Below are 23,011 nucleotides of genomic sequence, written 5' to 3' on the forward strand. Positions count from 1 at the left end.
CTGAATATTCAGTTATATAGCAGTCACAGCAAGGAAACTTCATTTTCATGACATACAATACTTTTACATAACTAAATGTATTAACTAATTGTATCATAGTTAACTTACTCAACAAATGTCTGCTAGACATAACCTGTCTTAACTAATGTGGGTTTTAAGTCTCAAAGGACAAGCTTCTCCCGCTTCTGAGATTATACATATTAGTTTGCTTTGTTTGGCTATTGGTCTTCAGAATTTAAGCATGCAGCTCCTTGGAAGGCTAGTTTCACAAAGTGTGTAGGGAAATGCCTAGACAGTGTCTGGATTCAGGAATGGTGTGGATTGGGGCATTTTCTAAAGAACACAGGACAGGTTGGCCCCAATCTGTATAATCCCTTTATTTGTGTACAGCGGGGGTTGGAGGCTTCTACACAACATAACTCAAAGATAAAATAACACAGAAATCATTCAAACAGGTATTACAGCTATTCTTAATAATCTCTTATTTCTTAATGTACATTCTGTTAGACTAGCATCCCTGAAAGGTAATGGAGAATGTTAACACAGGACATGTCCAATAGCTTTAGGAGACAATGCTGTGCTGAAGATCCAGCGGATGAGAAGCAAAAGAGGCTGGCAGATATGATGGCAAAATGTCTGAAAATAGACAGGGTCGAGCACAAAGAGTAGCATGCCTATCCTATACCCCCATCAGACACAAGACCTCCAGACAGGACTGTTTTGCACCAGCCCTGAGACTAGGCACCAAGAATTTCTGCCCCACTCATTTTAAAGGGATGCAGAAAATATTAAAACAAACACAAAGCAAAACAAAAACCTTCCACTGTGCAGAATGTTACTTTTAACAGTGGAACTTTTGTGTGTTATTATATTGACAAAAACAATAGAAAAATTTAAAAAAGATAAAAGACAAAAACATTGTGGCATTGTGGCCTCTTAAAGACTCTCTGCTAAAGTTGCAGCATGGCCCTAACAGAACTACAAAAAATATCTTTTGATAGGGGGTGCATTTCTTTCAAAACATTTAAAAAACAATAGGGGGCACAATTAAATAAAGCAAAAAATGTTTCCTCATGTTCATTTGTGTTATCTCAGAGAAACAGACCACCCCTCCCCCACGTGCTCTGTTGGGCCATTTAACCTTCACTATGCCTTTGAAAAGGGAGGGGGACTCTTCCTTTGAAAAAGCAGGGACAGGCATTCTAAAATCTTAACATTCCCCCACCCCCACCCCCCTTCCCAACCATTGCATAATGCTAAAAAACTTATTTTTCCAGTGGCCCAAATAAAATGGCTGCTCTATTTCTTCCCAGCCCCCCCCCCCCCCAATTCAAAAGCACGGATCTTACCTCAGCCTCCAACAGCCATGTGGGGAAAGGAAAGAGATGAACGCCCCGGGGTTTTTTAAAACCCACAAGGCCCCTTAGAACAGCCTATCAGCAGGCTCGTATCCATAGGCTGAGGAGGAGGAGCTGAAACAAACAGTTAAACTACTACAAACAGTTTTTGGACTACAGATCCCAGAATGCATCTGGGCTAGACACAGGGACTAGCCACTTTCATCATTACATTCAAGACAGCAAACCCCCCTCCCCCCAGGTTTCTCAGATAGACATACAATAATGGAATGAATTGTACAATATTTTGAAGTTTGTTTGTGGCCATGGGAGATAGGGAATGTTACAGAAAAATGAATGCAGACTTCCAAATAATAGCAAGGAGAGACAAGAGGAAATTCTTAATCAAACAGTGTACAGAAATAGAGGAAAATAATAGAAAGGGAAATCCAGAAAGCTGTTCAAGAAAATTGGAGCTGTTAAAAGTTAGTTTTATGCAAAGATGGACATGGTAAAGGGCAAAAATGGTAGGGCGGTAACAGAGCAAGACATCAAGAAGAGGTGGCAAAAAGACACAGAGGAATTATACCAGAAAGATCTGGATGGCTTGGACAACCCCAGATAGGTTGATTGCTGACCTTAAGCCAGATATCCTGGAGAGTGAAGTCAAGTGGGACTTAGAAAGCATGGCTAACCACAAGGACAGTGGATGTGATGGCATGCCATTGGAACTATTTAAAATCTTAAAAGATGAAGCTATTAAGGTGGTATACTCAACAGGCCTGCCAGTTTGGAAAAATCAGCAGTGACCTTAGGTTTTTGATGTTGAGTTTCAGACCATTTTTGCGGTCTCCTCTTTTACCCTCATTAAGAGGTTCTTTAATTCCTCCTCACTTTCTGACATCAAAGGGGTATCATCTGTCTATCTGAGGCTGTTGATTCCAGCAATATTAATTACGGATTGGGATTCATCCAGTCCAGCCTTTCACACGATGTATTCTGTATATAAGTTAAATAAGCTGGGGGACAACATACAGGCTTGTCGGCCTCCTTTCCCCGTTTTGACCCCATAAGTTGTTCTATAGCCATTTCTAACTGTTGGCACGTACCCCACATAGAGGCTTTCTAAGGAGTTAGATAAAGTAGTCAGACACTCCCTTTTCTTTAAGGATTTGCCCATAGTATGCTGTGGTCCACACAAAGGTTTTTGCGTAGTCAATGACGGAGTAGCTGTTTTTCTGGAACTCTCTGACTTTCTCCCTAATTCAGCGCATGTTAGCATTATAGTTCCTAGACTCCCTTCAAATCCATATTTTATTTTTGGGACTTCTCAGTCCACATACTGCTGAAGCCTTCCTTGAAGATTTTGAGCATAATCTTGCTAGCGTATGAAATTATTGTAAATGTACAGTAGTTGCAGCTTTCTTTGCCAGAGTTTTGTTATAAGAAGTTGATGATCAGCGCCACAATATTGTTTTTGCTGAATGAATAGAGCTTCTCTACGGCGTTAATGTTTGACTTTTCTCGAGGTTGATGCAATGTGTGTGTCTGGGAAACCTACGGTAGACAGTAGATACACAATTTGATGCGGAGATGTCATCAATATATTAAATATAAGGTTTATTCTGCAATCCATGCAGAATCTTGCAGTATATGACCAAAATCCCCTTCTTTCCATTCATCCTCCTTATATCAATACAGCTGTCCTTCAAATTTTTCCTATCCTACTAAATCTTAAAAAGAACAATCCCTCTAATTGCTATCTACTTGCACAATCGTTCAGGGGTCTAAATCTTAGACTGAATTTAAAGCAATAAAAATTTAAATACAAGAAAATATCTCTGGCTTTTTAGTCTATATAGGACAACTGAAACCACAATTAGGATATGTGAACCTGTAAAGTCTAATTCATTAGAAATATACATGCACTTCCATGTAAGTTTCAAAATAAATATTTTCCACTGCTGACCTTAAGCCTATCTCTGTACATTTTCTCGACATATCCATTTCTCCATACACGTTCTTTAAATACCCTGAGATGCTAGGAACAGAACCACCTACATCAGATCCATGTGCTCTGCAAATGGGATGTAAATTCTCCCTCCAAGGGCTACCACATAACTAATGTTGTATAATTAATGCAAACCCAGTGAGTTGTTCGCCTGTTCCAATCTACAGTTCAGTTAAGCTGCAAGGCCTGTTACAACATGTTCACTATTCCATTATTGTATGTCTATCTGAGAAACCTGGGGGGAGGGGGGTTTGCTGTCTTGAATGTAATGATGAAAGTGGCTAGTCCCTGTGTCTAGCCCAGATGCATTCTGGGATCTGTAGTCCAAAAACTGTTTGTAGTAGTTTAACTGTTTGTTTCAGCTCCTCCTCCTCAGCCTATGGATACGAGCCTGCTGATAGGCTGTTCTAAGGGGCCTTGTGGGTTTTAAAAAACCCGGGGTCGTTCATCTCTTTCCTTTCCCCACATGGCTGTTGGAGGCTGAGGTAAGATCCGTGCTTTTGAATTGGGGGGGGGGGGGGGGCTGGGAAGAAATAGAGCAGCCATTTTATTTGGGCCACTGGAAAAATAAGTTTTTTAGCATTATGCAATGGTTGGGAAGGGGGGTGGGGGTGGGGGAATGTTAAGATTTTAGAATGCCTGTCCCTGCTTTTTCAAAGGAAGAGTCCCCCTCCCTTTTCAAAGGCATAGTGAAGGTTAAATGGCCCAACAGAGCACGTGGGGGAGGGGTGGTCTGTTTCTCTGAGATAACACAAATGAACATGAGGAAACATTTTTTGCTTTATTTAATTGTGCCCCCTATTGTTTTTTAAATGTTTTGAAAGAAATGCACCCCCTATCAAAAGATATTTTTTGTAGTTCTGTTAGGGCCATGCTGCAACTTTAGCAGAGAGTCTTTAAGAGGCCACAATGCCACAATGTTTTTGTCTTTTATCTTTTTTAAATTTTTCTATTGTTTTTGTCAATATAATAACACACAAAAGTTCCACTGTTAAAAGTAACATTCTGCACAGTGGAAGGTTTTTGTTTTGCTTTGTGTTTGTTTTAATATTTTCTGCATCCCTTTAAAATGAGTGGGGCAGAAATTCTTGGTGCCTAGTCTCAGGGCTGGTGCAAAACAGTCCTGTCTGGAGGTCTTGTGTCTGATGGGGGTATAGGATAGGCATGCTACTCTTTGTGCTCGACCCTGTCTATTTTCAGACATTTTGCCATCATATCTGCCAGCCTCTTTTGCTTCTCATCCGCTGGATCTTCAGCACAGCATTGTCTCCTAAAGCTATTGGACATGTCCTGTGTTAACATTCTCCATTACCTTTCAGGGATGCTAGTCTAACAGAATGTACATTAAGAAATAAGAGATTATTAAGAATAGCTGTAATACCTGTTTGAATGATTTCTGTGTTATTTTATCTTTGAGTTATGTTGTGTAGAAGCCTCCAACCCCCGCTGTACACAAATAAAGGGATTATACAGATTGGGGCCAACCTGTCCTGTGTTCTTTAGAAAATGCCCCAATCCACACCATTCCTGAATCCAGACACTGTCTAGGCATTTCCCTACACACTTTGTGAAACTAGCCTTCCAAGGAGCTGCATGCTTAAATTCTGAAGACCAATAGCCAAACAAAGCAAACTAATATGTATAATCTCAGAAGCGGGAGAAGCTTGTCCTTTGAGACTTAAAACCCACATTAGTTAAGACAGGTTATGTCTAGCAGACATTTGTTGAGTAAGTTAACTATGATACAATTAGTTAATACATTTAGTTATGTAAAAGTATTGTATGTCATGAAAATGAAGTTTCCTTGCTGTGACTGCTATATAACTGAATATTCAGGTTAGCAAACAGGTCTCAGGGCACACTATAACTGCACTGTAGATATTTTCAGGGATGGTGAATTTCAGGTGCATTACCACAGGCTGCAAAAGCACTCAATTCACATTATGCAATGTTTTAAATCAATTTGGTCTTGTTTTGTATTTTGCAGCTTCAATGTTTTTTTGGTTAAATTACTCTATCTGCTCAGGTTAATTGTAAGGTTTGACAAAACTGAATAGCTTCAAGTTCCCCCAAGGTTAGTACACCCCCCTTTTGCTCATCAGCTGGCCCCTACAGGCTCAGTAACCCCCACTGCAGTAACCCACATTGAAACATTAGCAGGAGACAAAATAAAAAGATTTAATTTACTTACAGTTGAACAGCTATCAGAAAACTAAAAACAAGCCTGCTTTGAACAACAGGGCCTCAACAGACTATTTACAATTTCAAAAATGACTAAAAAGAGGGGGAAAGTCACTTAAACAAAGAGATGCCATTGGAGACAGGGCAGGAACATTTGGTCATAAAGAGATGTCCTCTTTGATATTGGAGACATGGTCAGGAATATTTGGTTACTGATAGTCACCTCACCCCCAGAAAGGTATCTCCCATCATATCTACTAAAGGCTGCATATGAGGCTAAAATAACTCCAACATAAATTGCTGCTGAAGTTTTTAGGTATTTGTGACTATTATTTATATTAATTCAGAATTTAGACTACATCTCGCAGAACAACAGCCACGCTGGTTTGGGGTCTCTGGGATCTGTATCCCCAAACAGGAAATTCAAAGTTGCTGCTGCTATTAGATAGACCTTTTGACTGTGCTCAGGAAAAAAAAATGGAAATAAACCCCTCTTTGCCCTTTTTGTGTTGCAGGAAAGTGGACAGGCTCAGCAAGCTCAACACTTTAGAATTTCTTAACATTTTTTTCCAGCCCTGAGGATTTTGAATATTGAAATTGAGTTTCATTCATAAACCATTAGCACTCCCTCACAGCTCTTTCTGGAGCACCCTTTTGACAGGTCGGTTTTGTACCTATTTGGTCCTGAGCTGACCAGATTCTGATGTGGGTTCAAATGTCTCAAACCTCTTTTCAGGATGAAACTATAGAAACCATGACTTAGAACAAAACTATAAACATCTCTTTGCTGCTTGTGGTAGAAAAATGCTAATAATGGCACAGAACAGGGTGTAGGGGAGAAGGGCTGTGTACCTTGGGCACTACATGGTTGATGTTTCAGGGAGGGTGAGATTTAGGTTCATTGCCCCAGCCTGCAATTTTTCCTAAATGAAAATATTTATAGAAAAGAAGAGAGGTGGGACAGCTCTTAGGGAGCTTACCCCCCTGCATGCCGGCCTCCCTGGAAACCATCCCTTCTAAATTATTAGGAACCTTGTTACAGGTTGGGCATAACAAGACACTCAAGTTCCCATTATGCATGGTTTTTAAATCAGTTTGTCCTTGTTTTAATAGATTTATATCGTCTTCCTGATGACCGTCGTTCAAACAAAGAATGTCCAGGAGGGGAGGTGCCCTTTAGAGTATTTTGTGCTTTTGAAAGACAACGGGCCCTGTACAGTTCCTCCAGTATGAGGCACCCTACTGTGGTATCCTCTGTGAACTTCACACTGGTATGGCTGTTAGAAGCAGAAATACAAACCTATGTATATTGGGCATGGTGCAGAGGCCTCAGCACATCTCCTTGTGGTGTACCAATACTAAGGTTGAGAACCATAGCTGTATATTGACCTGCTCTAACCCTCTGACTGCATTCAGACAAAAAAACAAAAACGATGTAGCCTTTTGCTTTACATGTGCCATGGTTAGAGTTTCACTTATACTAGATGTGCAAAGAAATAAACCCTTCTTTTCCCTTTCTGTGTTGCAGGAAAATGGACTAACTATGCCAGGCAGGCAAGACATCCTCAGCAAGCTCAACATTTTTGAATTTCTTAACACTTTTTTCAGCACTGAGGATTTTGAGTATTGAAACTGAGTTTAATTCATAAACTATTAGCACTCCCTCGCAGCTCTCTCTGGAGCACCCTTTTGACAGTTCGGCTTTGGACCTATTTGGTTCTGAGCTGTCCTGATTATGATGTGAGTTCAAGCGTCTGAAATCTCAGTGAAATTTCACCTAACAGCCAGACTGTGCTGATTCCTTGCAATAAATAATTGTTTTAACTTTTTTTTAAATGTACACTTCATAGTGGGTGTTTTTTGTATTTTGCAGAAGGAGCCACAGAGGTTGAAGATTGGTGGCCCATGGTCTTTAAGTTGCAAACTTTTTTCAAAAGTCTCTAGGCATTTGAGGGCGGATGGTCACTTTGACTTTCTTGATGATTCTGTTTGTGAAAGATGTTGAGAAGGCAATGGCTCAAAGCTCTATGAGGGATGCCTGGAAAATCAAAAGGGGCTTTAACACACACACACACACATAGAGAGAGAGATTCTAGGAATCTTCCTTGGGTCTAAACATGTGGAAAACATTTTTACTTTGGAGAGTATTAAAGTCATTTTACTAAAAAATGTGGGGATTTTGTACTGTTCTACTTATTGCTCCTTACTATTTCATGCCTACTTACTAAATTTATGTTCAAGCGTCTGAAATCTCAGTGATACTGCTGTCCACTGCTTTTCATTGGGAAACAGAAATGACTTATTTTTTCACCTCACAGCTAAACTGCGCTGAATCTTTGTAATAAATAATTGTTTTAACTTTTTATAAATGTGTACTGCTAAGTGGGGTTTATTTTTGTAATTTGAAGAAGGAGCCACAGAGGATGGAAATTGGTTAAGGTGACAATGTAGAAATATTACTTGGTAAATCTTCAATATCTTTGATCACCCATCATTGTGGAAATACAACTTAACACACTCTAGAAACACTGATGCTTTTGATAGTGGTACTAGAAGGTAGGTATATTTATTTCATTTATTGTGACCAGGTACAACAGCAGCCACACATAAATATGGTGGATCTACTCGGATTACCCGCACGAGCCAGGAGGTGAGGTTGAGGAGCCTAATGCCTAGGGATGCCCGGAAGGAAAGGACACGAAACCGGGCCTTCTTGGCGGTAGCTCCTCGCCTCTGGAACAATCTCCCTCCTGAGATCCATGCAGCCCCCACTTTGGGCACTTTTAAAAGTCGATTAAAACATGGCTATACATTCAGGCCTTCCCTCCAGTTAATATCTGACTTTTCTGTTTATTCTCTCCTTATGTATTTTCTATTCTATTGTTGTATTCTGTTTGTATGTGTTTTTTTGTATTGTCTTTTAGACCAGATGGGCAGGGTATAAATCAAATAAATAAATAAAATAAAGATCCTCCATCATCTTCCTCAGCATCCCCCATTAGAGTACAGGCCATCTTTCTTCTGTTTTTCTGTTTGGGTTTTGCAGTAAAGACAGAGAGGTCTTCTGCAGACTTGAATTTTTTTCTTAACTTTTCTGGGTCTTCAGGCAGGCTCTCCCTGAGCCTTGGAGGGGGACCTAAGGGCCACAAGGTTTGGGAAAAACCCGCAGGCCCATAGTAGTAACCTTTGGGACTCAAACGCCTCCTGGGTTTCCCCGTAAGCTTTTGGCATGTCTCAGGAATTTGGTTCTCCTTGTCCGCCATGTCTACAAAGCCACACGACCTCTGCAAAGAGCTGTGAGCATGCACAGAAGGTCCCTGAAATCCCCGCTGTGGAATTTCAGCCCCAGGCGGCCTAAGGGCTTGCCGAGACATGCCCCTACGGCCACCCCTTTTCTAGCCAAACCCCCTTCAGCCTCGCCCAACCTTCTGTAAATTACAAACAGGTCTTTAAGTTGCAACCTTTGTTACTGCACATTCTCTAGTGAAACCCTTGGGGTAAATTTGAGTTGCTGCAATGAGAAATCCTAGTTTCTATGTAACATAAGATTGAACTGTAAAGTAGAAATCGTGAAAAAGGTTTAAACAGCTATATCGTAACAGAAAAGGTTTGTTTGTTTTAACCATTATTTTAAAATTGTCTCCTATTTAGAAAGGTCTAATTATTTAATTTATTGTTACAGTATATCAGAAGGTCCCCAAAATCATTCATAAGAGAAGAGGCTTGTTGTTGTTTTCTAACCACGGCTTTAAAATTCTCTCCCATTTAGAAGGTCTAATTATTTAATTTGCTGTTATAGTATATCAGAAGATCCACAAAATCATTCATAAGAGAAGAGGCTTGTTGTTGTTGTTTAACCATTTATTTAAAATTCTCTCCCATTTAGAAGGTCTAATTATTTAATTTATTGTTACAGCATATCAGAAGGGCCCCAAAATCCCTGGTGTGAATTTCAGCCCCCAGCGGCCTAAAGGCATGCTGAGGCATGCCCTATGGCCACCCTTTCTAGCCAAACCCCTTGAACTGCTCCCCATTGGTCCACAGGGCTGTGGGGGTGGCACAACCCCTCGGGGACCAATCCTCAGGCCACCCTGGGGTCACGGGGGACCCCTGCCTCTAGGAAAAGGCTCCTATAGGCTCACGGTCCCCCCCGAAATCCCTGACGTCACGCAGGGGGCTGGGGCAAGCCGAGACATGGTCTACGACCACCCCTTTTCTAGCCAAGGACCTCCAACCGCTCCCCATTGGCCTACGGGGTCGTGGGGTGGCACAACCCCTCGGGGTCCAATCCTCAGGCACCCCTAGGGTCACGGGGGACCCCGGCCTCTAGGGAAAGACCCCTATAGGCCCAGGGGGACCCCCACAACCCCTGACGTCACCGTTCGGACCACCCCTTCCGCCGGAAGGGGCCTGGGTCCAGCCTAGGCGCCGGAAGTCCCTCCCCTTCCGGTCCAGGGTCCCAAAAGGGGGCGTGGCACCTGTCAAAATTGAGTTTGATGAGAGCTACCACTATCCTACTACTCATATGGTGGCAGAAAAATGATACAAGGATAACTCTTTGCCATTTTAACTATAGGATGAGAAATTGCTTTTCAAAATTAATTCATTCCAATTACTCACGACAGTGGAAAGTGAGACATTGTCATTGTTTATTACAGTGTTGAAAAATAACTGATTATGTTGTTTGTGATCCTCAACAACTTTCTATTGCTTTTTTTTAAAGAAAGTGGTGAGAAAATGGCATAAAACTTGAAAAAAATCTCCAAAAGGACTCTTAAAATTAACTTTTGAAAAAGCTGGAAAGCATTACTCTTTGTTCCATTAAAGTAACATTAACTTTCTTTGTTGCTTTAAAAAAAGAACTTCATCACACCATTGGTACACTTAAAATAAATAGCTAAGAATAATTTTGGTATTTGGAACTCATTAATTGCAGACTCTGGTTTTAACCACTAATATGAGATGTCAAGGGTGGATAGAGAGGTGGGGGTGGGGGTAGAATGAAATCAGCTTCTGTACTTCAAAATTAACAATTTTGTTAAAAATATTAAATAGCACCACCTAGAGGTAAAACTGTGAATTTATTTAAATTAGTGTGCACTGTATGATTTCATTTAACTTTGACAGCAGAGCAAAATTGCTGAATTATCACTCCTCACTTACTGTTCACATCCTTGCTTCAACATGTCAAGCAACATGAGCCATAAAAACAGAAAAGAGCTGAAGTATTTCTATTCCTATTTAGCCATAGAAAGTCACTTTAGCAATGCTAAAACCACTCCTTATATATCTCATAGACATTGAAAAACCTGTCAGGATCACCACATGTGATATGTGACTAAACAGCAATTAAAACAGACACAAAGCATCTCCAGCTTGCTAATGACAGGTTAGAAATAAAATTATAAAACTGGGAGAAACTAGGTATCCATATTTTATGTCTGCATGTCCAAACGTTTCTCAAGAGAATCATTCTGCGGTACTTCATCACACTATGAAAATGAGAGGACCATCTGCATTCTTGATTTAAATCTGTTTGTTATAGCTTCACACTTCAAGAAGCAAGAAAAACCATTTGCTTGCTAGCCTTCAATTTGTGCTGTTTGGGGTTGAGCTTATGACAACTCTGCCATATTTATTTTTATTTGTTAGTTACATTTATAAACTCCAGCGAGTTCAAAGTTAGCGTGTATGGTTCTTCTCACTACTTTACCCTCACAACAACTCTGTGAGGCAGATCAGACAGCAATCATGGCAAGCCCCTAGGTTATGAGCCTGGCATTGTGTGAGAAGGCAAACTGGCACACATTTCGATGGGCTACCAACATATATAAACTTGTTTGTGAAACTGACATGTTATTCTAAGGCATAATATTCACTTAGAGGGACAGAGATTACACTAATGGCATAGGCTTCTGGCACAGATCCACGATTTTCATGACTTCAAGACAAGCAAACAACACAAGAGAAAGCAAAACAAGAAGACAAGATAGCAGAATTTCACGGAGGAACTAAAGATGTGGAACAGTGCCATCTATTGATTAAAACTACAAAAAGCCTGTGTCACTTTTAGGATGAACAGATTCATGATAGCCTAAGGTTTTCCAGCCCAAAGTCGTCGTCTTCTGATAAATCTACTGGATCTATTAATTGGAGGCATTGCTTCTATAGCTACAGAAGATCCAGAACTATGTGAGTGTGCATATGTGCATCTGTATATGTACATGCAATGAACAGCAATGCTGTTGTTTTTAAATCATGCTGTTAGCAGCCTATAAAAATGGTTTGAAGTTCACAAATTGGTGAAAAGCATCATTTTATGTGCTTCGTTAAACATAACACGCCTTATTTCAGCATAATGTTGTTCATGCTTACTATGACATAACAGTTCAGTGGGATTGTTTCCTAAGCAAGCGTGTAATGGACTGTAGTCTTTAAGGACTAAATTAATATAAGAGAGTAAGCACTGGATTAAACTCAACATTTCTCCAAATTTCAACATCTGCCTAACCCCTGAAAATACTCTTCCAGCTCTTCACTATAAAATTTCTGTAAATGTTACAAGTTTGAATTTGTTTTCAGGAGAACAAATGACTGTCGTCTGAGACAAGTGCAGGCTTATTGAAACAATCTTTCTGAAAAAATTAATGATACCATGTCAGAAGTAGTGACATGCAGAATAACTCTATGCATGCCTATTCAGAAACAAGTCATTTTTATTTATTTAATTTATATTTAATTTATGCCCATTGATGTCATGCTGACATCAATGGCATATACAGTTCTCTCCACTAAATAGATGTGAAGACTGCAATTGTACTGGGAATAGCCTGCAACTGCATTTTGCTCTTTTCATTCACACCACTTTGACTGGCACGAAGAGTGGGCCGTGCATCGTAGCCTGCAATCGCAAAGCACAATATCAAAAGGCTTCTTTGAAGGACAGCAGAACTGCAGAGGCGTTGACCTTTTGAAAAGAAACACCAAGCCAAGGAGGGAAGGAATCTGTCCTATAAACACACACACTTCCTTCCAGGGCAGTGTTGGACAGTTATTTTCGTTTTTCATGCCTCCAACTCCTTTTATCATGCAGGCTACACGTAAATGTCCAATCATCTCTCTGGCTAGCTTGAAAGACTTGAAGCCTTGCTGAATGCTAAACTAAAAATGGGAGAAAAAAATAAATTAGTGGACCAAATTCCTTCATATGTAAACATTCAGTCTGTTACTGTTTTACCTGCTGCAAAACCAACAAGCTTATCATCCAATTACAGGATGAAGATTACTAAGGGGTTGGGGAGGAAATTGGGGTGTTTAGCTCTGTATGCACCAATCAGCAATTCTGACACTGTCCTAATTATGTCTTCTTACTTGAGGTTACTGATCACCTGGTGTGCTTCGCTGGCATCTTGCTCTGCTTCTTAAACATGCTCCTCTGGTGATTCCTATTCCTTTCTTTAAGCAGATGGTACTCAGAATCAACACAATGCTTCTTGATAGTTTTAAATTCAAAAGAGGTTTACAAAAGACTAAGGCTAATGGTTCAAAATGCATGATTTGGTTTCTCACCATTTAGTAGCTCTGGGCTTTATGGCTTATAGCTGCATACGTGAACTGCATTTTATCTGTGTGTGGCACTGACAGCTCATTTACACGTTCAACTCATGATCACCTGATACTACAAGTGATGAACATATGTATGTGAACTTTTTTGGGGGGAAGGAATTTTGAAGCTTGGTCAGTTGGAGTGCTATCTTTCATATCTAAGAGGAGCCCGGCTCAAACTACACAACGCTTTTCGATAACCAAAAAAAGTTTAGTTTCTAAGCAGCTGTGCAGGTGGTTGGATAGCCCAGGGAGTTAGGTGCAGAGCCAGAGGTTAGAAGCTTGATCCCTCTGTGCATGCCCCCAAAACAAAAGGAAAATAGAAAAAAAATAGACATGTGGGGGAGAGAGAGTGAGAGTGTGAGCTATACTCTACTCAGATCCATAAAATCCAGGGCAGAACACAAATGTTAAAAAAAAAAACAAAACTAATCCCAAGAGAAGAGCCATTCTGTGTAGCCTTGGGCAAGCTACACAACCCCAGGGTGCCCTGAGAAGAAGCACGTGATGACCCACTTCTGACCACTCTGTACCTGTTGCCATAAGTTGACCTCAGCTTGATGCCGCATAATTACAGTTCACCCTTTGTACAACAGATAGGAAGTTATGGAGAGGACTCTGCAAATGCATCTAGCTGAAGGCAGTGACATAAGATTCCCTTAATCAGGAATATTGATATGGCAGAATCTTTTTCACCTTCCTGCTCAATGCAAAAAGTTCTCTAGTGCTGTCAAGCACATGACATGAAAGGCTTCTGTGCATCCCCACCTCCTCGGTATGAAATGTGAATTTAACTCTAGCCCTAAGTTGGAATGCATGAATCGGGTTTTCATTAGCACATCCCAAGCAGTAGCAGAATCTTCCAGCGCTTCTAGGAACACCTACAAATATTTTATCTATTTCATTTATATTCTTCCCTTCAACACCAAGGTCTGAGGTGGTTATAAATCTAGAGTCTAGAATTAGTCATACTTTGACTCGACCCAATGAAATAAATGACACTTAATTTAGACTTCGTTCAGCCCTCGTTTCAATGAATCTATTGCAAATATAATTAAATGTGGATGCAACCTTTATGATTTCTACCAGTTTTATTACCTTAATCACCGTTGCCCAGCAAAGGCAGCTCTACTGAAAGACACAGGAAGGCAGCCACCCGAAGTAAGCTCAGTTTGGGTTGTGAAAGGACAGCAAACATATATGTCTTTGTAAAAAAAAAAAATATAAATGTGTATATACTGCTAGACAGAAGGGGTGGTGCCTCAGGTATCAAATTAACATGGCTGACCTTCACTACTAGGTACCTTGACTTAAGGAAAAGTGCCATCTGCTTCTCTGTGATAGCCAAAAAATGTCTTCACTTTGTATCAGTGGCCCTTTTAGGAGATGTTCTCAGCTTCCAGGGCCCCAAAGTTACCTATTCTCTCAGAAGCATTTCTACTACAATGCTTTTTGAAAAAAAACTGGAAAAGTAGTCTTAATCCAATTGTAAAAGAAAATTACAAATGAAAACACAGAAACAACTGAATACAGATAAATTAACAGATTGGTGTTTTCTTCTTTTCGTATCTCTTTTCCTTCTCCTCTTTTCGTTTTTGGAGAGGAGACCCACAATGGTACATCATGAGTTTGATAAACACCCTAACTCAGAATTCTAAGAATGAGCTGGACATCATAGATGATGGAAACATGCAAAGCAAAAGCAAAGTGTGCTGATTATATACCGCCCCATAGTGCTTCAAGCACTCTCTGAGCAGTTTACAATTTAATTATGTAGGCTACACATTGCTTTCCCCCTCGAGCTGGGTACTCATTTTACCAACCTCGGAAGTATAGAAGGTTGAGTCAACTTTGAGCCGGCTACCTGGGATTGAACCCCAGGTCATGAGCACAGTTTTAGCTGCAGTACAGCAGTTTAAACCACTGCACCACAAAACACATGATATTATGAGTTGAAAGGGAATAAAATGAGGCCATATTTTAAGATCTCCAGAAAGCGTTTCTAGATGATAATATACTTTTCAAATAAATAAATACATCTGACCCAAAAATGGAAATATGCTTTGGTTGCATGTGTCATCACGGAATTATCAGATCTGTCTCAGCAAAACGAATAGAAATGTGCCCTCGACTAGCTTAGACTGGAGACATGGGCTTACTTATCCAGCTGCCACAAAATAATGACATCAACTTTTTTTTGTTTCTTTAAGTACTGGATTTTTAAAATATATAATTTGTGGCTTTTAAATATCTGGTCATTTTGGAAGAACGCAAAGGATGTACCCGCTGTAATTTCTATCCATTTCCTACACCATACGGATGGTATTATTACCCTGCCCTAATATTAAGACAGTATGCTATACAAATAATTAACTTTAGATACTGACATAATAAATATTTTCCTTCCAGACACTTAGAAGGAACACGGTAACCACATCAATAACCATTAGTAGTTTTAACACAAAAAACTTGAACACAAAAAAGTAGCAAACGTTGTTAAATGCTAATGGGATAAAAGAATTACCAATCGCTCCATTTCCTGCTCTTTAAGCCTTTCTTCTCTCTGCCTCCTGTGGTAGTCCATTAGGTCATCACTTCCAGAGACAGAACTAATGCTATTCTTCCTCTCCCGAACAGAAGGCGCCTGCCTCACGTTTTCCAGCTCTGCTTCATCAAACTCCATGGAACTGTTAGAAATCTTCCTTCTGACAGGAAATGATCTCTCAGAGTCTACAGGAATAAAAGAATTACTGGGGCTGGTCCCTGAGACTCTATCAAAGTCATCAGATGCATATGAAGAAGAAGAAGAAGCCAGAAGCATTTTCCGAGCTATACGAGGGCTTGCAGGAACACTGAGAGTAGAATTCACATAGGAATGACTTTCAGATGCAAGGTTTGTATACGGTGAAACCCCTGAGGTGTAAGAAGAACAATTAAGGTAATTGTCAGCATCCAGCGTACTTTGAGGTAGAAGATCTTTTTCCAGAGTCTTTTTTCTTTTGGAATTCCCAAGGGAGCTTCTTGGGGGCAAACTTAGTGCCATGAGCTGGCTTTCTGTCGATTTGTAAAGCCTAGGTAACGAACGACTATAAACCCCCATGTGGCTCAATGAACTACCAGAATACTTCCTGGTTCTAGACCCTAGAGTTTCCATTGTTGGGTCCTTCTGCTTAGCTACCCTTGATTGAAGTGACAAGAGATCCTGCGTGTTCACTCTCCTGCCTTGCTTTGGACTGGAGGGCATACTGGCGGCGCCAGAGCTGCTGACTGGTGAACGCATTACCTCATTCCCTGAGCTTCCATTCCACATCGCAAGAAGAGATCCAGAGTTTTTCCGCCCATCCAGAACTCCTGGGAAGTAGACATTATCGTGAGATTTATTCTTCTGACTGTACTTTGAATAGGGAGACTTATCCAGATGTTCAAAATGTTTTTCATTTTCTCTCGTAGCATAAATATCGAATTCCCGCCTTCCTAGGCTGTACCCACTTAAGAATGGGGATGTGGCTGAAATGGAGCCCATATGCTTTGCAGCGACATTCTTCTCTGAAAGATAAGAGCTCTCACAAGCTAACGGTTTATTTCCTTGAATTTTGGTAACAGATGACACACTTTTAACACTGGACGTAGGGCTGGACCTCGGTGGCGACAGAGGCTGTGAGAGTGTTAAATAAGAACCAGGGTAGTCACCATTTGTTTTCAATTTCAGACTTGATGAATATTTCTTCTGGTTCAGCCGGTCCATTATATCCTGGAGATCATTTTCAAGAGAATTCATCACCATCTCCTTTCCTAAACTGGTATTTTGTAATTCCATCTGGCCTTGCAAGTGACTGTACTCTTCCAACAGTTTATTGGAGTCTGAAAGGAAAGGGGGGGGGAAGAGAGGGAGAAAGAAAAAGAGAAGTGTTAACAAATGAATTGGTTACTTTTTAACCCGTAGCAGGGTCACAACAACAAATGTTTAGTATTTGTAACTTCATTTCCACTTTCCAGAGATTACGAATATACACCAGTAGTTATGACCAATTTCAGCAAAGATGTTCCCAAGAAATTTCAAATAACCATCTTATAAGCAAGGAATCCAAGCGGGCAAGTAGATCAGTGGAAAGAAAATATACATCAGGTCTGCAACACAGGATTCATCAATTGTAATTTCCTAGGTGGGCAATAAATTCCTCTCTTAGGCATCAACCTAAAATTGAATAAAGGTAGCATTAGGGAAGAGCTGGTGGCCTGAACTGGCTTACAGAGTAATTACAAACCAGTTTAACCTACAGTATCTTCATTGATCAAACCACACTGTATCATCTTCCCCAATTTTCACATCCATTGTGCCCCACAATAAAATATAGTTGTACATGGAATTAATGTGGAAAAAAAAAACCTGCATTCAAGTCACACAGAGTTGTTCACGATGTACATGTGTGTCTGTTCCAAAGACCCATGGTCTTTCAGCAGGTCATGCCCAAAAGCTAGGAAGTTGACTTTGAGCAAAAGGCTATGAACATTCTTCCAAGCAAACACGGCCATGAAAAAGCATTTTATTTTCTGCCTGCCTGCCTGCCTGCCAAGATGTACATAAGTTTTCAAAGTTTCTCATGCTCACAGGATATCATGTCTAATAAGTGGTGTAGCAAAAAAAAGAAAGAATGCAGCTCAATTGTGCCTTTATTAGGCATGGCAGCAGCTGCTTCAAAAAATAGAATCTGGAAATACTGAGCTGATTTACACGGCCCCAAACAATCCTAGGAGGTATATAAGACTGAGGCTATGAGCCCAACACACTGACTAGGCAGGAAGGGGTTGTCACTGAAATCATGGGGCTTGCCTACTGGTATATAGCACCACACTAGGAATCTGGATAAAAGTCATGAGAATGATTTTAAAATAACATTTTAAAACATGCTCCATGGTGGAATACCGGTCATGTCAATTCGGGGAAAAATTCACTGAGTTCAGTGAAGCTTAATCTCAGGCAAGTGGGTATGGCACTGAAGTCGTATGGTCTGGTATGCTGTCAGCTCGAAGTAGTCTGAAGCTCGAGGCTGATTTCCAATGGCACAGCAGAGGAAACATGTCCCTCTTTGAACTGCCAAAAAGAGTTCGTAGGGCCAGAAACTAAATGACTGAGAGAAACAGAAGTGTCCATATTTACATCCTGTAAGAAGAATGAGCAGGGCTCCCAATTCTAGAAATCATTCTATCACTAGAATAATAAAGCTTTGACACATTTTTAGGGCGCTGGGTGTCCACGTGTTTAATTTCTGCATGCTTACTTCCAAAAGAACATTATCTTTTCAAGAAGAGATAAGGACCCAAATTTGCAAGCATTTAATTTAAAAAATTGCACTTTTTTTTTCCTTCTGCAAGAGTGAGCACATTTTAGATTTATCAGTGGTGATGCAAAGGACTACTAATATGCACTAGGGAGGAGAAGCACATGGAAAATATTATGCACTGGCAAGAATCTTTTATTACTCCACCCAACAGATACAATAACTTAGTTGCTAGAGTTGATATCTGCAACTGAGCATTCTAGTTCAAGGGTTTTCACCACACAACCTTTCATGGATTCTTATAGCACACAGAAATAAACAGGCACCCCATCTGGACCATCAGAATCATAGCAGTCTTCAACCAAACATCCACTGCCCTGTTACATGCCAACCACAGACTGCATATTTGCAAAACATGAACTGCAAAGTTCCTTGAAATGGGAAATTTTCCACTTATCTGTAAAAAAGATGGTAGGCTGTGAAGCATTCTCTATGGTTACTATTACACAGCTGCAGTAAGATAATCAGGACAGATATACAGGACTGAGATCAGACTCTGATTACCGTATTTTTCCGTTTATAAGATGACCCAATGTATAAGATGACCCCCCTTTTCTAACCCCAAATTAGAAAATTTGATCCCTGCTTTTCCATTCATTTTGCTAAGTCACGGAACTTAGCAAAAGGAAGGGAAAAGCAGGGATCAAAGGGCTCCCCTTGACCGCTGCTTTTCCTTGCCTTTTGTGAAGCCACAGGGCTTTTTTGCTAAGCCCTGTGGCTTCAAAGTGGCTTGTCAAAGTAACTGTCACTTTTCCTTGCCTTTTGTGGCAACAAGGAAGGGAAGGCTCCCTTCGCGTAAAGCAGCGATGAAAGGGCTGTACAATCCTGAAGCCCTTTCATGTCTACTTTACCCACTTCCTAAGCCCCGTGGATCTTAGGAAAGCAGCCATGAAAGGGCTTCAGGATCAAAGGGCTGCGATTGTGCAGCCCTTTCATGGCTGCTTTACCCGAAGGGAGCTTTCCCTTCGTCTTTGCTAAGCCTTATGGCTTCACAAAAGGCAGGGAAAAGCAGCGGTGCCTTCTGTGTATAAAACGACCCTCAAGACTCACTGGAAAGGACAATAATACAAGAAAAAGTTGAAGGGAGCAGCAAAAGAGTAAGATCTAAGATGAGATGGAGTGACTCAACCAAGTATGCCATGTTCTTGAGCTGGTAAGTTATTAGGAAGACTTTTTTCCTCCCTCAATCCCTAAATGATGGCTCTTTGGATGACCTCCTACAATCTACTCAAGGAATATGGAAAACTGATAACAGCAATAAGATTGCACCTGTTAACTAATCAACAAGCTGGCTACTCTTCCACCCAGCAACTCTACTTTCTGAATTTATGTGAAACAGGAGTCTGCTCATATATGCATTAGTGTGCAGGCCCCTTAACACTAAGGTAAACTAAGTACTGCTTGAAAGAATGACCAATAGAGGGAGTCACACCAGGGCTGTAGCTGGTGGTCATGATTCTCCTCTCTGCTGATGCCCTTACCAAACACATTGGAGGGATTCTGAACAGATTTTTGATCAAGACTGATGTCTATATTAATCAGATCTTTGCTCTAACCTGACTTTGCAACTAACTTTGTTAGTTCCTCTTACACTGAGGAACAAACATTGGTATATTAGACTTGAGTTTGTGGTATATGTCTCTCAACTAGGATGACATATTCTGTGTGTTCTTTGCTTATCTTTTCCTTCCGTTGTTTAATTAGGCTAAACTAGATTGACGGATCACAAAGAACTGTGATCAGATCTTCCAATACTTAATAATAATGGGGCATCAAGTCATTTCTGGGTTATGGTGACTCGTTTTGGTCATCTTCTATGGGCATGCTGGGACTGTGCCGCTTGCTCAAGGCCACACAAACTGGCTCTTCTCACAGGGGGCACCATGAGGAATCAAACTCCAAACTTCTGGCTCCAGAGCCAGATACCTAAACCACTGAGCTGTCCGGCCAGCTTCCAATACTTCCAAGGGAGAATTAATCCTTTTTTTCTCATACATTTTTTCTGATCTAAACTGCACAAGCACACATTCAGCAACTATAAGCCTGAGCCTATTTAGCTCTTCACAAGTATATTTAAACGTCAAAGAAAACTTGAGGAGACCCAGTCATGAATCAACTGCCATCATCAACTAGTTCAAATGAGTACCTGGAGCACTGGATTTTAAAGCTACTTTTGCTTCTGGGTGCTTTTCCTGAAGGATGACATCTGAAGCAGTTTTACAGGCATTTTCAAATTACTACAAATGAAACAGTTTGTTTTCATAGGTGCAAGAAGAACATTCTCCAGCTGGAGGTCATCCAGAGTTTAAATTGATTAACTTTCACTGATTCATCTGTATATATGCAAGGTTTTCTTGATTAAATCTACACTGAAATACAACTCGTCTATTTTCTGAAAACAGCAGATAACTGGAAACTCAGCATTATTTAACTGTCAGAAGAACAAAATAAAGTTTATTATTGCATAAAGTAGATTCAGATACTAGAGCTACAGAGGCTGCATTCTCCTTTACTCAAGAGCAAGCTCCTGTGGACACTGCAGAATGTACTTTTTTTTGTATATTTGCACTGGCTGATCTTGGGAATATCAGTAAAGTAACTTGAATTATCCCATAAACCTGGGCAAAATGTTTTGGAAAGTACTAGAAGCATTAAATACTAAGGACACATTCTTATAAATATAAATAACACATATCATACCTGTTCCAAGACTCTGGTAAGAGAGATTATTTCTATTTGACATCATGTTGTTTGCTGGAAGGTACACTGCTTTACCGCATTAGACTGAAGCATGTAAATTCTGTTATCTGCAAATAAAACACAAAGGCTTATTCAAGGAACTAATAATAAAAGTCTCAAGAAATGTTTAGAAACAATTATGGTTTCCATTGTAATGGTTTTTATTGCATTAAGTAGTTTTTGCTGAACCCTTTTTTAATTTAACAAATAATTTCATTATGTTTTAATATTTTAATTTTTCCATTTGTACTAGTTATTTTTTTAAGTGCATCATTTAAAAATATTTATTATAAGATGCCTTGGGTTCCAGTTTCTGGAGGAAGGCAACATAAGATTAAAATAAATACTGATTTACTAAAATATTATATCACACCTCCTTCAATTAAAAAAGTTTACAATGCAGCTTATGTTTAAAACTGAACTACACATTGTAACCAAAACGAATATATGTAACCCTAATAAATAAACAGTAAAGCAGAAACAAAATCTAACAATCAGCAAATTTAAGAGAAAGTATTATTATTATTATTCATTTCATTTATATGCCTCATTTTTCTCAACAAGGGACCCAAAGTACATGGATATATTTTCTGTTCTTGTAAGCCATCAGATTGCTGCCAACATATACCCTATTTGGCTTTTAATATACAATTTTCCAGAAGTGGTCTGCCATTTCTACCCCTCAGCCAGTTCCTATGGCTGAGATTGGATTTAAGTCCTAGTTTAACATTTTGTCTATCTGTACTATATCACACAATTTCATATTACCCTTATGAGAATCCTTAAATTATTGTTAAAAAATATAAAACAGGGAGATTACAAAAAATACTTCACAGAGATGTGTTTAATTTAAAATTTAAACAATATCATCCAGCACTTTCCCATTCACTCTGATGAACACAAAGAGCTCACATGTACACCATCACCTGAATTTTCTCCATAGGAAACCATTGGATGGTCTGTCTAATGGTTTCCAATGGAAAAAACAAAAAATCATCATAAATTAACGAAGTGTCAGAACAACACCAAAATCAGTTTGCATAGGTTTCAGGAGGTGGACTAACCATTGCAATCATTTAAAACAGCGTCCAAACATTGTAAGACACTTTTACAGGAGCGAAAAGGGAGATTGTTGTGTGAAAATCCCCCATAGGAAACATCGCTGTGTGAGGCAGCAAATTTAACAGAAAAAGGCATCGTTGTGTGAATTCATCGTTGTGTGAGGCACTCGTTGTGCGAGGCACCACTGTATTAGGATATAACTCACATAATTCCTGGGTTGTTGTTGTTGTTGTTTAGTCGTTTAGTCGTGTCCGACTCTTCATGACCCCATGGACCAGAGCACGCCAGGCCCTCCTGTCTTCCACTGCCTCCCGAAGTTGGGTCAGATTCATTTTGGTAGTTTCAGTGACACTGTCCAACCATCTCATCCTCTGTCCTCCCCTTCTCCTCTTGCCCTCACACTTTCCCAACATCAGAGTCTTTTCCAGGGAGTCTTCTCTTCTCATGAGATGGCCAAAGTATTGGAGCCTCAGCTTCAGGATCTGTCCTTCCAGTGAGCACTCAGGGTTGATTTCCTTCAGAATGGATAGATTTATTCTCTTTGCAGTCCAGGGGACTCTCAAGAGTCTCCTCCAGCACCACAATTCAAAAGCATCAATTCTTCGGCGGTCAGCTTTCTTTATGGTCCAGCTCTCACTTCCATACATCACTACAGTAAAAACCATAGCTTTGACTATTCAGACTTTGTTGGAAAGGTGACGTCTCTGCTTTTTAAGATGCTGTCGAGATTTGTCATC

At 40.1% G+C, this 23,011-nt stretch overlaps 1 protein-coding gene and 1 long non-coding RNA gene across 10 annotated transcripts in view; one reads left to right on the forward strand and one right to left on the reverse strand.

Annotated features, from left to right (window-relative positions):
* Nucleotides 1-23,011, reverse strand: part of PHLDB2 (pleckstrin homology like domain family B member 2) — a 99,660-nt gene that overhangs the window by 58,188 nt on the left and 18,461 nt on the right. For all 9 annotated transcript variants that reach the window (XM_078389838.1, XM_078389839.1, XM_072993941.2 and 6 more), the window contains exons 2-3: nucleotides 21,174-21,280; nucleotides 15,659-16,995 (exon numbers count right to left, since the gene is read on the reverse strand). In XM_078389838.1, coding sequence (XP_078245964.1) covers nucleotides 15,659-16,995; nucleotides 21,174-21,219 — 1,383 coding nt within the window. In that variant the 5' untranslated portion in view covers nucleotides 21,220-21,280. The remainder of the gene's footprint in view (nucleotides 1-15,658; nucleotides 16,996-21,173; nucleotides 21,281-23,011) is intronic.
* Nucleotides 6,807-8,163, forward strand: LOC144588004 (uncharacterized). Its single transcript, XR_013543299.1, has 2 exons — nucleotides 6,807-7,269; nucleotides 7,403-8,163. It is a non-coding gene; the product is annotated as an uncharacterized LOC144588004 (long non-coding RNA).

The sequence above is a fragment of the Pogona vitticeps genome, chromosome 3 (assembly GCF_051106095.1).
Source record: "Pogona vitticeps strain Pit_001003342236 chromosome 3, PviZW2.1, whole genome shotgun sequence".
Classification (NCBI taxonomy): Eukaryota; Metazoa; Chordata; class Lepidosauria; order Squamata; family Agamidae; genus Pogona; species Pogona vitticeps.